Below are 15,480 nucleotides of genomic sequence, written 5' to 3'. Positions count from 1 at the left end.
TGCACACACCCCTCATCTGTTCCTGCTTCTCCACAAATCACAGTGCAGTTACTGTGGTTCAGCAGTTTTGGGTTATAATTCAGATTTGTGACTAATATTTCTAAGGAGTTTTTGCAGAATGTAATTCTTCAATCAGATTTAGTGTTTTTTCTGCTATTTTCAGAAGATTTATTTTTTGCTAAAGATGTTTTTTAGCTTTAAGATTTTAATTAGTGAGTAGCGAAATGCTACTTTGGGAGTTGATTTTTTTGGTCATCTTTCAAATTAAGAAAAAGATTATGTGTTAAGGTTTTCATTAATGTCCTTAGAGTTTTGATATGTAATTTTCCCAAGCTTCTTAAGAAACTTCTCATCTTGCACACTATGAACAAAAAAGCCACTGGGATATTTTAGGAGGATAACTCTATCACCTCCAGAGGCTGATTCTGTGGTGTACAGAACGTGCTCAGCCTTTGGCTACATGTTTAACTGGGGAAAGAGGTAGCTAAAAAGCTTTAAGTTTTAGAAGGTGGTATGAGCATTACAGTCTTGCCACAGCTGTCAAACTTCTTAGTTTGGAATTCAGATTAGCACAGGCAGTCTCACCCACAGCTCTCTACAACAGTAGCCTGTAACATCTGCAGCATGATGTCTGTTACTGTTCATGGACGACTATTGTTATTTCACATAAACAACTCTCTCTCAGATAATGCTTGTCATTATTGCCTCATAAAAGTATAATCCAAATATACAGTATTTATGCCTGCAGTTCTTTGAAAAAATCAAAATGGAATCATGTGAGTTTATGGTTTTTTGTTGTTCCAGAAGGGTAGCAGGGTGAAATTCGAGCTCTATATGCAAAAACAGTGAGGGCTGGTGTAACTGTAAGCTCGTGCTGCATTCAGTCATGAGGATAATGAATCAGGAGACTGACATTGTGTAAGTTAAATGGAGTTCTTTTCTATTAGGCATTAATGAGATTAAGAGACTAGATCACTGACCTAAAGTCTACACGATCACAGCTCATGGGAATGAAAATCAAGGCTACTGATGTTGCTTTTTTTGTTGCTTACTAATTGGCTGAATTTAGGTGAAGTTTATTACTGTGAAAAATCCCACTGAGACTGGACATACAGTGTTACCTGGAGAGAAGCTAATGACAACTCTCTGGCATAGATTTATTTTTTAATTTTGTTTTTGAAAGCTTCAAAGCTCCGAGTCTTCACTGAATGGCAATCCCTGAGAAAGGATGAAACAAAATCGGATTAAGAAGTTTAGCATTTCCTTCTCAGATACCCGAAATAAGGAACCCTCCTCTGAACTATTCCTCTCTGGAAGTATGATTGATGTGCACAGAACTGTTTTGAGTATCTGATATCTTTTGGATTCAACTGGATGTTTATTTCGCTGTGCTTCTTTGTCATTTAGCTAAAACATGTTTTTATCTCAGTGTAGGCTTATTTGTGGAGACAGAATATTCTGACCTTGCCAGATATTGTGTCAGTAGTGTTTTTTCAGCATTTTTGTGAGGAAGTATCAGAGCTGGCTGTAGTTGCCTGAGGAGGGAGACAATGCTTTCTTTTGAGAGCAAGGTGAGATACCATTTCAGAGGAGGCCATAGGTACCATGGATTACTTGGTGCCCTTTGCTTTTAATGAACCTTCTTCAGCTGCAAGAGACAGCAGTACCACCCAGTTGCCATACTAAGGAGCACGCTTCTTCCAGGCTATGTGGATGCAATTTAGAGAAGCTCTGCAATCAATGCTTATGTGCCCCCTTTGCTGGAATGATAGCTACGCAGCCAAGAAATTATTCCCTCCTTTTAAGTAAACCCACTGAGAAGTACTTCTGCCTTGGTTCCGATACTGGCCAGAATAAGGGGCACCTGAATGAAACCTGATGTCAGAGGTGGAAATAAATTGCAACATTCCAAATGCCTGTGCACAACAGAATAAATGTTTTGTTTTCCTTTAAAGCTGTAAAATTAGAACAGTGAGAGATCTTGGAGAAATGCAGCCGCCATTGCATCATTGCTTTATTGTCTTGAAATGAAAGCGAATGTTCATAAAGAAATGCTCCAGCAAGGACATGTGTTTTGATCTACATCTTCTTTTTTATTGCAAAACAATGCTTACAGAAATTTCAGAAAGTTCTACTGTAGAATTTGCCAACTTCTGCTTTATATTATGCATCTAAACACAGTCTAAAAGTGCATTGTGAATCCAGTAGACCTTTGGAAAGGACATTTTTCCCTAGTTATGTACATTTAGACAAATCATACTTGAAAAGCTTTGTATTAGTAGGAATTTGTTTAAAATGACATTTTAGTAATTTTTATCCCTTTATAAATGATTGTTATTATACACTTACAAATGATAGCCCAAATAATAAATGGTTAAATAGCTATTAGTATAGAACATTGCAAACACTGTTCCAGACAGCAGTAGCAGCAAATAGACTCTCATCATGTACAACAACTGCAGTGGTGGAAAAAAGATACAACTTTAATACTATTTACTCTTGTGCAGGCATAAAACTGTATTTCACATCCAATTCCCCCTTCTGTCCCTTCCCTCTCCCTCCCAGATACTAAAATAAACAAGAGTTATCACTTCCCTGCAGCAGAAACAGCAGCAATTTAATAATCAAACATTTTTACCTAACAGCCTTTCGAAATAAGTATTGTGTGGCTCTATGAATGATCTGAAAGCATACAGAAAAAATTAAAAGGTCAAAGACTGTTTCACAACCAGTCTGGCTCAATGGCTCCATCATTAGACATCCAACTTGATGATGATTTAGTGTAATCCATGCCATGACTCAAAGTAATATTGAGTTAGAAATGCAGAATGAATCCATCTCCTGGCAGAAGTTAGAGTACGCCATTGAAATCAGTGGAATTTCTACAGATTTTCATGAGCATTGGTAAGACTATAATTGTAGTCAATCATGGAGAAGAGAAGCCTGTGTGACCTGTAGGGTTCATTGTATGACTGGGTATAAAGCAGGGTGCAGAAACAAAGCCCCTCTGCATCCAATACTACTGCTCCCATGCCACTGTGTGCCCAGGACAGTGAATTCCATCTAGAATAGTGAAAGGCTTCACTAGGTAAGCAGACACCCCCAGTGCTTCACTTCATCCCAGTTTGGACTGTATTTTTATATGAGATGGTTGAAGGGAAAATTCATGCTAGGAGTCTTAGCCATTTATTTTGAAGATGATGATCTATACCTAGTATCTTTCAACAGAACTGAAAATGTGGCCTTTGTTGAACCAATTATGCATATTTGTGCAAAAATGCAAAAATACTACAATTTTTAAGCAGGGGAGAGCCATCACAACTACTTAAGCATTCCGAGGGAAATCCAGGAATGACCAGCTCACATTTTCCCTTCGGGTGATCATCAGATCCTCTTCAGTGTTTAACCTGAACAACATAACAAGACATTTATGCTTGTTTTGAAAATCTGCACCACGAGTTTACAGAAAATTTTATTTCACTGGCTCACTCTTAAACCTTTGATAACTTCTGCTCTCAGGACAGATACTGGCTTGCACCCACTGCAGTCATTGGACTAAGGCTGTGTGCTGCTACCAGCACTCTTTTTGTTTTTTTAGCAGTTATTCATGTAGTTGCATTTTCCATGCGCTGACAGTTTCTAAGAAACAAATCATTTTCTTCTCATACAAAAAATATACCTAACTAAGATATTTATCCCCTGACAAAAGGCTATCCTTTCTGCAAAAGGTACAAATCAGTATAGTTGGTTTTTTTTTTTACCAAAAAATCTATAAATGGAAATTAAAAAAAAAAAAAAGTAACCTATGTCTGGAACCCAGAGGGATTTCCTTATATAGATGAATGGATGTTTTGGTTTTTCATTATATTTTCAAATTATCCCCTCACTGCCATTTGTTAACTGGCACTTGTGCTAAGAAAATAATGTAGCACCTGATCTCTTCCAAAAAAAAGAGAGAGCCAAATGTCTGAGCACTGCTGTAGGTTCGCATTTTGTGTTGAGTATTCAAATTTCATAAAATACAACTGTCATTTAAAAATAATAAAAAAATCACTTACTTTGCTAAAGATCAAACATAATGGAAATAATGTAAACATCCAAAAGTTTGAATTCATTCCTAACTGGATTCATCTTTACAGGCAGGCAATAGCAAAATGTTAAGTCTCTTAGTAGTCCAAAGAAACTCATGGAACAATGCATGCATTTTCTTTGACACAAAAAAAGACTGGACTGTAAGAAAGAGAAACTACTTCAGTCATATCACACTGTTATTGTGAAAGAATAATGTGCTATAATACAATACCTAGGACAAGTGTATACCCCAACTGTAGAATAGAATCACTTAAACTGGAAACAACAAAATGGACTACTATAGGAAAATATTTGTAAAATACTGCACACTGCTTCCTCAGTCAACCAGCATATGTAAACAAACAGCTAAGCTCAGTTGAGTTTCAAAATATTATTAAAGTTCATTTATCTTATAATCTTTTGCATAACATGCCAGTTCATCTTTCACACCATCACAACTCATCTGTCACAGCCCACAGTGGCTCATTAGAGGTTTATACATCAGCTCATACAGACATTTAAGTGAAGCTATACAAAGAAATGTGCGAAACACACCAAACTTACACACTGTGACCAGAAATGCATATTCCATATGTAAGCTAATAATTGGATAGTGGAACTTAATGTTTGATGCAACATGTGCTATTTTATTGAATGTTACAGATCTACAAACAAGACCATGTAATGAGATATTAAAACTGTCCTGTAACGTTCACTAATATTACCACATGTCACAAATACCTATGTGTCTATTTCATAAGCTATCCTTTGATACAGAATACGTCATATGGCACACGCTATAGCTACATGATGATGGATGATGAGACTTCTATCTCACTAAATGGTCATAATATCGAAATGGGAAGTCTGGTCCCATTGCAAGGATGTTTTATCATCAAATTGAAGAAGGAACAGTTTGATGCAATGTGTGAAAACCAGGTGAAAATAAAATAATCTAACATTCATCATAATATATTCTATAGACATCACATTATAGAATAAATGGGAAACATTCAGGAAAAGTAGTGTTCTGACATCTTGCAATCACACTTTTAACATCTGAATTTACATTTTATATATAATGGCAAATTTTAAGAGGTAAATAAAGTGTTCTGTTTCATTTTACCTGGAATGTGTGCTCCAGATCAATAAGGTGCTGTATCCTAAACATTTATACAGCTTCTGGGTTTGGCAAATTTCTTTACCCTGACAAACTAACCAATGAAATCTACCCCAGAGGAGAGCCCTATGCCTTACAATAATTCACTAAGCGCTGTTGAGGAATTTCTAATGAATCTGAAATGCCTCTTGAGTAGACCAATAATACGGTGAAGATGAAGGAGTCCACAACAGTTTTAGCAGACATTCATAAAAGTAACAAAGAAAACAAATTAAGAATATCCCCCTCCACTCTCCATGGAAAGACCAATTTGGAGAAGCCTTAGGAAAAGGCTGCGAACAGAAGGTTGGCACATTTTGAAGCATATTGTTAAATACAAGTTCCTTTGCCGTTGGGCATTTTGCTATTGTTCAACAATCAGCCTGCCACAAGCATGCTTCATAATGCACAGAAAGGTTTCTGACCTTTCTTGGTATCGCCACGTGACTGTAATGCTCACATGGGCTGCAAGGCAATTGCATAAACATGGTGTCTTGGTGGAGTTTAGTTCATTGAAAGCCTGATCAAATAGAAGAAAGCAAGGAACACGTTGGTGCAGTAAGTATGAAACACATTGTTCTTTACATCCCCTTGCTGCATTTCCTTGTTTCCTGAACTTTCCAACGCAGTGACTTGTTAACTAAATATTTTCACCTTCTTGCCTCTTTTCTTGAGGCTGATGATTATTTTTCTGTCTGGATTAGTTGCCTTTTGGACTTTACTCTCGGTGCTCAGAGTCTCCCAGGTTGAGGACTCAGTGAGAAAACATCAGCTTGCACTCTGAAAGCTGCCTTGAAAGATAATTCCCAATTAAACAATGTGAAATACGTACCCCACTCAAAAATGTTCATTTTTAATGACAAAACAGAGCTGGTTCTACACAGATATTGGTAATTGCAGAGATATTTTAATATTTAATAACACTAGTGTCAACTCTTAAAAAGCTTAAATGTTGTGCCTTCATAAAGGAATGTGAATTTTTTTCCAGTTGCAGTTTATGCTTCTCCACCTTTTCCAGTCTTCTGCATACCCTTCCACCTGTGACCACTGGACCTTCTCATGACAAGTTTGAACCTCTGGTTGACAATGTGAACTCTTGGAATGTGGGTGGGGCCAGTGGAGTTACACTCTTCAACCAAAACCCATAACTTCACTACTGTTCAGACACACTTTCTCCTACAAAAATTGCTCATTGTGGGATATGCTGATGAACGGTGGATGCCTACTCACAACTGATGGCTTTTGCTGTTTACAGACACTTGCAGTTTCACTTTGGTTCTTTAACTTACCTTGAGAAGCATATAGAAATTTTAGTGTTTTCCAGTCCTCTGCCAAAAGTATTTTCCTTTAAGCAGCTTCAGTTTAATTACATGAATCAGATGCAGACTTCTTGATAAATATTGTATACTTTGAAAAGTCCAAATACAGTTATGTTCAAATGAAAAAAAAGGTATATATTTTTAGGTGGGGGAATGATGTGAAAAATTGGCAGCTCAAATGAAACAGCAAGAAGAACCTGGTAGCAGCATGGTAGATAAATCTCCCCAATTTATATACATAATTAAACTGAGCAGTGAGAACTGGACACTATTACTACACTCTGCTCTGATCATCCTATTATTGTTTCATCACATCCTTTGATTTAGTGAGACAACATATTGATGACAAATGTGGTAAAAAAATAAATATATACTATTCCACTTAATTACATTCATCCTGAGCTTCCTCAGCTGTGCTAGAATCTAGAACGCCTGTTTTATACAGGAAATCACCTGATATTTTAACATAAATTCTTCTTCCATTTAAGTTGCAGTACAAAAGGCATTTCATTTCCCTTTCCACTCTTGAAAATATAAACTTTCTGTGGCACTAGAAGTTGATACAAAAGGAGACAAGTGAGCATTATAGTTGTGTTCATCTTTCTTCATTTCCACAAGTGTGGGATGCAAGGGATTTGGGAGACTTTAGGTTTGTTTGCTGCCAGTTCCTACAGAAATAATAAATGCTTTTCACCAGTCATCACAATGGTGACATAGATGAAAAAGAAGTTGTGATTGAAGTTTAGAACATCTAATTTGTACATCTCTTTTTTTGCCAGTTAATTCCTGCATCTTAAAAACTTGAATAATGAGAAAAAATCTTAGGATGTCCTCTAATAAAAGACAGGTAGCTGGACCTATTAATTTATTTCTTCTGACTTATAAAGGGGGCTTGTTATTCCTCTTGTTTACTGAAGTCTTTGTAAAGCTTTCATCCCTCCCTTTTTCCTTAAGTGCAAATGTCAACTGGGTCAAGATGCAGTGCCTCAGTGGTAATGCTGAGATTGAAAATGTGCTCCCTTGACCATGGCTAAATGCCAATTGGACTCAACACAGGGTGATGTAAGGGCGTTTTTTAAATTCTGGTGAGAAAAACAGACTGAAGAGCAGATGACCCTTCGACTGCTGGTGAGATTTGTCTAAGCCTAGCTGTGTTTGCTTTCAAAGCTGCAGAAGGCTCCTGTTCTTGACAGTCTCCTCATGGACAGGTTGTCCCCTCTGCTCTCTGGCCTTGAGGACTTACTCCTCTCCAAGGGGTTCCGCAGGCCTGTTGTGTTTCGCTGTCTGTCAAGTTTGTCACTGATGGAGCAGCTCTTCCGTGTGTGCTGTGCATACAGCGTGTTGGACTCCTCTGCAGAGTAGGTGTTGGCTCGCTCTATTTTTGGAAGTGGGATGCTGTTGGGCAGAGTTGTTGTAGCACTGCTGTCTTGAGGAGATAAAGGGGTCCCCCTCTTGTCTTTGACCTCAATATCCTCATGATCGGAGCTTGGGTGGGTTAGTTCAGCTTCTCTCTCTGGGTGGCAGCATCCCAAGTCTTCCACTTTTCCCCTGAGACTTCCAGGGAAACTGGCCCTCTCTGCAATGGCCTGGGGAGCGCTCACACACCTCGTGTCTATGCAATCTGTAATACTTGTGTACTCTGCTGTTTTGACTGGGACGCCAAGGCTGCTGAAGTAGCTTCGAGAAGGAGAGAACATAAAGCTGTGAGATTTCACAATTGGTGTTTCCTCCAGAATAAAGGGAGTTGTAGCCAGGTAACGACTGCTTTTAGATCGCTCTAAAGTATGATACAAGGGAGGGTCTGAATCCCATGGGATTTGGCAGTCTGTAATTTGTGAATAGTCTGAAGAAAATGCTCTTGTTTCTATTCCAGAGGTTTCCTCATAATCCAGACTCCTGCCAGAGATCTTTTCACCAGGTGTACTGCTAATGTATGCACTATTAGCTAAAAGTGAAGAGGCTATGTGAGCCTGCAGAGCTGTATCTTCAGGACCAAGAATATTTATAGTGCTCTCAAGAGGTTCTGTGTCAGAATGCATCTCATCCATGGCAGAAACATAGATGTCTATACAAGATGAAGGTCTTCTGGAGTCTGGGGCAATTGACAAAGTGCTGGTAGGGGGTAACGGAGCCTTTCCTTCTTTTGCTATTGAGTGGGAACTGATTGCCCGATGCAGGCTTGGAGATCTTTCCTTAAAAATGCTTTCCAACTTTTCCAGCCCATATTTGTCCTTCATATTTGTTGCGTAGAAGGACTGGCTTCGCATGCGGGGTATGATCGTAGGTGATGTTGGGGACATGGACTCCTCTCCTGTGGGATCAATGCTCTCTTGAAGCTTGTAAGAATTTCCTTCCTGACTGTTGAAGCTACTCTGTCTCACAATGTAGGCTGCATCAGTACAGTCGGATGAGGTCCTGGACCGAATCTTAGTTGTCTCGCCTCTCTCAATGCCAGTCATTTTTTCTAAGGCAGTCACCATTCGTCCCATCATGTCTTCCAGCTGGGCAAGCCTAATGTCAACAGTCTGCAGAGAGGCCTTCATGCAGTGCTCTCTCTCATTTACTTCTTCCAGTCGCATGGCCATGTTCTCCACCCTTTAAAAAGAGAAGAATTAAACAGGTTAATTTGTACAAAGCAGTGATGCTCAGCTAATAGGTCACAAGAACAGTCAGAAACAAATACATCTGAAACTCCAAAGCCAATGGTCACCACCTCATCTGCTTTAAAATCCTGCTAAAAGAAGTTTGGAAAAAACCCCACCAAACACTCAGGAAACTGCTCCAGTGTGTTAAACCAGGGGCATCAGCTGTGTAATGTAGAGGGGAGTTTGGGTGTGCCTGATTCCAGGGATGACTTAAATGTTGACATAAATTTATGACATAAATTTATTTATGACATAAATGTTACTATGAATTACTGCTTCTCTTTTTTTGCCTTCCAAAGCTTCTAGTTAGGTTATTATGACTGAATATTTCTTAGAGCAGATGCCACATGATGTTGTTCCCAGTTGTGCCACAGACAGGAACATCACAGTAAAATGCAGAGCTAAATGAAGTAAAGAAAGTGGGCAATGTGCCGTAAAAGATAGGCAACATTATATTTTTTTCCTGGTGTTTGCCCCAGATGCGCACTACCCAGGCCTGTGTGGAACTAAGGAGAAATGTTCCTTTGTTCTCTGAATAATTTTTAGCTCAGATTTATAGGAAAAAATATATCAACTGTTTTATTGAATATATATAATATCACGTTAAATATGCATGAAAACTGCAAGGGGGAGAAACACTGATCAAGCCAAATACAGCCTACAATAGTGTACATGCACTAAGATTGCTCCATTACTGTGACTGTACTTTGGGTAGTCTGTGTTAATAGCTTAGGGATTGAAATGATGGATTTTAAAGTTAGTTTTCAGCTTCTATCATAATATATAAATAAAAACTTAGATTAAAATATTAATAGGTAATAATTCAATGTAAGATTCAGTATTTTTAATTTAATGTAATTTAAACTTCAGTATGTCTTTTCTAGACCATTGATCTGTCATATTTTAAAATGTTTTCAACTTTAAGGTGAATTGCATCCAAATTTATGTCAGTGGTTTTCAACCAGTTTAATTTTCTGAATTCTAAAACGTGTCTTCTGAAGGATTTATAGGGAGTCTGATAGTTTTACATGATAATTGCCTGTAGCACATAAGAAACTTCTCATAATTATTTTATCTGTAGTCTCTGTAACAGGCTGGAACTTCCACTTTCTGTCAAAAAAAGTAATAAAAGCAACAAGTTTATGTAGTTATCTTTGTCTGATATGTTATAATTCTGTTTTTACCCATTGCTGCAGACATTGAAAAATGATCAGAGAGGAAAAAAATAACAAATGACATGATTTCCACACTTGTTTCCTCACAGGTCTCTTCCTCTCTGCCAGTTAGAGCAATTCATGGTCAAATATTACTAGGCACACTGTCATAGTTAATAGGCACACAAATCATTGCCAGGATTTCTGATGAGGTGAATATCATCTTCTACTGCTGCTGGTTATTTTTTTTAACAGGACAAGCGATTTGGATCTGACAACACCATAAACACTCTTACTGGCACAGAAGGAAGGATTTTAGCAAAGAATGAATATTGGACAGCATTAATTCCTTGTTACCTAATGCTCAGGACTTTTGCTGGTAAAACACTGAAGTCTGAATACCTTGTGGTGATAAGAAACAGAACCTGCCCAAACAGGAGAGGAGAGGAGAGGAGAGGAGAGGAGAGGAGAGGAGAGGAGAGGACAGGACAGGACAGGACAGGACAGGACAGGAAGGAGTGTGACTCAGCTCCCTACAGCAAGTCTCATATTTCTGAGAAATACAGGCTTTTTCTGTTGAAGTCTGTGAGTTTTGAAAGCACAAGCACAACAAATTAAATGTGCAGTAGTAACTGTATTGTTATTATCAGACTTCAGTAGATGAATGATAAAGTAATCACTGCTAAGAAATGAAATGGAAGCTTCAAGGAATCTCATTCTACTCATTATCATTTAGGCACCAGTCTGTTTCTAGTTCTACCAACTTGTCCAACAAAGCAGATTAATGTTATTGCAAGCACAGGATGTAATTCCATAGTGAGAGCCATTTATATGGGAAGCAGTTGAATTTTTGCTCATGTTATTACTTATATGAACTGCTATTTTATAAAAGCAATTATACTTTTGAAATATTTATCAGCCAATAATTGAGTCCTTCACCCTGCATTCAGATTCTATAACAACTGCTCCAAGATGATGAACAGATAAAACATCACGATTTTAGGGCTGTCAGACATGAGGAAAAATTTGAGAAACCTTCTGGACTTTATTGGAGAATTACAGCTCAGATTACATCCAACAAAAAACCTTTCACCCCAGCAACAGTTACCAAGAGCTGAAATGAATTTATAACATTCTTTGAAGCTAACTGGATAATCTGGTTATGGTCTTGGTGTGTTGTTGTCATTGCTTTGGTTTAATTTGTTTTTCTTTCCTGCTTTGACAGCTGTACACAAGTGAAATAATTTTTAATACAAACATAGCCAGTTGGTGTATGAGTAGAGCTGTCCGTAGTGAGATACGTTTTGCATCCTGCCTTCATGCGAAGGCTATGCAAGGCTACTGAACACAACCAATGCATCCCAAGGAGAATCTAATACCTTGCTGGTACGTGTTCATGTATTTGTTCTGCCTTCCCTGAATAAGATATAGCAGCTAGTGTCAGTGGCACAGAGCGTCAGACAAGGCAAAGAGAGACTTTGGAGTTACGTGGTCTGTTGGTTGCTATGGAACTGATGACAAATGTGATTGCATTGATAGTAGTGGAAAATTTATAGAGAAACGTAACAAGATAAGGACAGAGCAGTCTGGGTTTGGAAACCAGGGGTAACCAGAGACGTGCACAGATAACAAAAAAATACATACATGTGTTCACACTTCAGAAGGCTTGACTATATAATTTTATTCACAAAAGAAAAGCTTGGAAGATGATGATCCTCTCCAACCCCAAGGATATTATCTTAATTTTATATATATTGCATATGGCTGCTCCCAGAATGTTTAACAAAAATATATTCTTTTAGTGATATTCTCTTGTATTAATTTGATATTTAGTTCTGCAACCATTCATGATACAGAACAGCATCATGTTCTGTGAGTGAACCCATCAGAAATATGATAAAATCACATCACCCAAACACTATGAACATAGGAGGATATGATCTGGAGAAATACAGCCATAATATGGTTCTTAAAATGTTTTAATAAGGTAATATTTCTATTTTCCCATATTCTAGGGAAAATATTCTTTCACTTAGTGAATAGACAGCCAGACCTGTATTTCCTTTAGGAATAGTTTTGAATTAAAACACTATTTCAAAATAAGAATGCCCAAGTTTTACTTTGGATTTTTTTTCTCCATATGTATTCAGGAGTGAGTATAAACCTTTTATCGAATCTCACAATATCCATCTATGATGCCTCCTTTGCACCTGTGCATTACCTTACAGCAAGATTTATTCAATGTACTAGAAGGTGCCAAGCCATCCTAACAGAATGAGAAAAGAAAAAGAGGAAGCTACATGTAAAACATGCATCAAGGTGTGCTGCTCAAGCTCAAAAATTTCTAATAGTGAAACAAACATGGACTTTATGAAGACAATATTCAATAATGAGGTCAGAACTCAGAACCTGGCAAAGATTTTGCATTACTTGTATTGAACCTTTTTAATTATGGTTTGAGAGAGGACGGCTATTGTTGGCATTCATTTTGGCTTATTTATTTTCAGTCTTTGCACATCAGTTCATCAATAATTTAATTAAAATTATTTTTTAATGGGAGAAAGCCACTCTTTTCAGAAGTAGACCTCTTAACTGAACGCTAGAATTAGGTTTACAAGTCTCTTTGTGGACTATGTCAATTTCTAAGGCATCATTTATACTTCAAAATTCTTTTCAACAGCCACAAAGACCGTTGACATGAAAGTCACTTACAGAAATAGCACTGAGCTTGTGACAGGTGATTGTGGAAGGGTTTTATTTAAATAAAATGCAGACAACAGTTCCCAGGCCTGTAACAGGGTACTTTGGCTGACATCTTTTGGTAAAGCAGTGCTGATGCAAGCAGCCAGCCAGTTTTCCCAGGTGCAGTGGTTTTTGCAGGCTGAGGAAGTAGGGTTGTCATGGCTGCATTCCCACTGGAGCCTAAAACCACTTAACTCTTTATGACCAGAGAGAGATACCGCCAGAGTCACAGACCTTTCCTGATGTAATTTTTCATGTGTGGGTGGATCTGGTAGGGTCAGTCCCTTTTACCAACACAAAGCTATTTCTGTGCACTTCAGCCTGCCATCTCTGAAATCAAGATAATAGCTCTGTCATCATCCACACGGATGCTGTAAGTGTAATTGCATTGCAGATTATAAAGTGCTGTACTAATGGATACCACAGAGCACCAAAGATGACATAATAATATCCGCTCTAACCAGCTTATCTGCTTTTCAAATTCTGTTATGATGTGACCCTGCTCCTTTTGAAATCAACAAGAGGTTTTGCACAGGTATGAAAGAGTTGAGACCTGTCCTTAGGGAACAAATGCCTACTAAAGTGATTGTTTAAGTGGCTTCATGCCAGATCAAGAAAAATAGTGTAGTCTTTTTTGATCATATTACACATCTCTGTGCTGGTCAAGACAATACAGTGATTAGAAAGGAAGATTCTCCAGGAAAGATTGTGATTCTTCTGCTGCAATTAAGTGAATTTTCCCAACTTTGCTTTCCTCACAGGTCTCCAGGAGATTCACCATGCATGCTTTGATAAATGCATCAAGGGAAACAGCCTTGTACTGCTTTTTCTTTTTCCACTTAGTCCATAACTTCCTCTGATACATATCAACAACCTGATGCTACTTTCATAACCTTGTGTGAGATCCTAGTTAGTGAACTACTGTAGCAGAGCATCTCAACTCCGACAAGAGCTTATCTGTTATTTGTTAACCAGTCAGATAACTCAAACAGGACAAGCTGTCTTGTAGTGAGTTATTTTGGTGCCATGGGGTCAACGCTGGTCTGGCATCCCCAACTGCCACTAAAAATCTTACTGTTGAAGGGAGATCTGGCAAGATAAGCTGAATTTCTGACTGACAGCCACTCACTTCATGATTATAAAAGCCACACAAAACATTCACAAAGCAGAAATATTGTCTACATTTTCCTGGAAACGTGTTGAGTTTCTCCTGTGAGTAGAAGTCTACTTCGTGGTTACCCCCAAGGGATTAAGTGAAGGAATCTGTGTACGTTATCGTCATTTTGGTGGTAAGTTACACTTGACTCCTAATCAATACTATTTCTTTTGCTCACTTTAATATAGGTACCTTGATACAGTTCACTGTTTTATGCTGTGATCTACTAGTAGTATTTTTTAGTTATACACTGTGGAGTAACTAATTCTGATTAAGATTTTTCATCTGTTATCTTTTGTCTGTTTAATAAATAATTCATTTTAATATAAATATATCTGATTTGCCATCATTAGAACTTGCAGGAAAAAATGATTCCTTAAATTTAAACTTTTGCCAGAATCTGAGGCTAAGGAAGGAATGATTTTAATTTAAATCTCTTTCTGTGAAGGAGTTCAAATACACAGTGGAGTTCTTTCTTCCCATCAGAGTCAGCAGCAGGGCTTTAAAAACTTTGTAGTTCCCACTCTCCCAGTGACAACTAGTCTTCCAAGTTACTTAGCACTTGAGGTCAAGGAGGGACAACAAGTGTTGTTTTATACTTTTAATTTCTGAATTTGAAATGATCTGGTAAAGGTGTGATTCTGTCTGGTGACATCAAATCTGGACACATCAATGGTGTCCCTTGTTACAAGAGAAGTAAGGAGATTCCTGAACTGAAACAGACCCACAGGATGCCAGGGTGGGCTATTCCAAGGTCAGAGTATAAACTGCAACTTGTTGCAGGTGAGTCAGACAAGACACCGTGGTCCTGCCCTAGCGCAGCCACTGACTGCACAGCTGCAATCATTGATTGATGCCGAGGTCAATGCATCAAGAAACAGGATTTCTTCTTGGTTTGACTTCCTGAGCTCCTAATCTGTATCTGGGACCCATATAGACTTGAAGCAAGACTCTACTCCTGTCTTACATCTCCCTTCCAGTGCTAGCCCCATATTCCTTCTTCCAGGTACACTGAACTTTGTATGTAGGGTGTGCAGCTGTTCTTCCTCCTAGCAGTACCTGGGGCACTTTGATGAGCTGTGAGTCCAGCTGTGAGTAGGAGCTGCTCAAGCAAGAGGGAAGCATATCACACAAGCAGAGAGGTGAGGGAAGGCAGTGAGTGGTCCAGGCCCAGGTCCAGGCCCAGGTCACACAGGGTTTGTCTCATCCCCTCTTTCTTGAGCCTCATGCTCAG

General features: G+C 38.3%; 1 protein-coding gene across 3 annotated transcripts in view; it reads right to left on the bottom strand.

Moving 5' to 3' along the window:
* Positions 1 to 2,068: 2,068 nt before the first annotated feature.
* The window catches only part of TRPM3 (transient receptor potential cation channel subfamily M member 3), a 263,950-nt gene continuing 250,538 nt past the window's right edge, over positions 2,069 to 15,480 (bottom strand). For all 3 annotated transcript variants that reach the window (XM_085043571.1, XM_085043568.1, XM_085043569.1), the window contains one exon: positions 2,069 to 9,144. In XM_085043571.1, the coding sequence (XP_084899697.1) occupies positions 7,695 to 9,144 (1,450 nt within the window). In that variant the 3' untranslated portion in view covers positions 2,069 to 7,694. The remainder of the gene's footprint in view (positions 9,145 to 15,480) is intronic.

The sequence above is a fragment of the Lichenostomus cassidix genome, chromosome Z (assembly GCF_008360975.1).
Source record: "Lichenostomus cassidix isolate B80296 chromosome Z, HeHo_3.0, whole genome shotgun sequence".
Classification (NCBI taxonomy): Eukaryota; Metazoa; Chordata; class Aves; order Passeriformes; family Meliphagidae; genus Lichenostomus; species Lichenostomus cassidix.
This window is presented reverse-complemented; position numbering and strand designations above follow the sequence as displayed.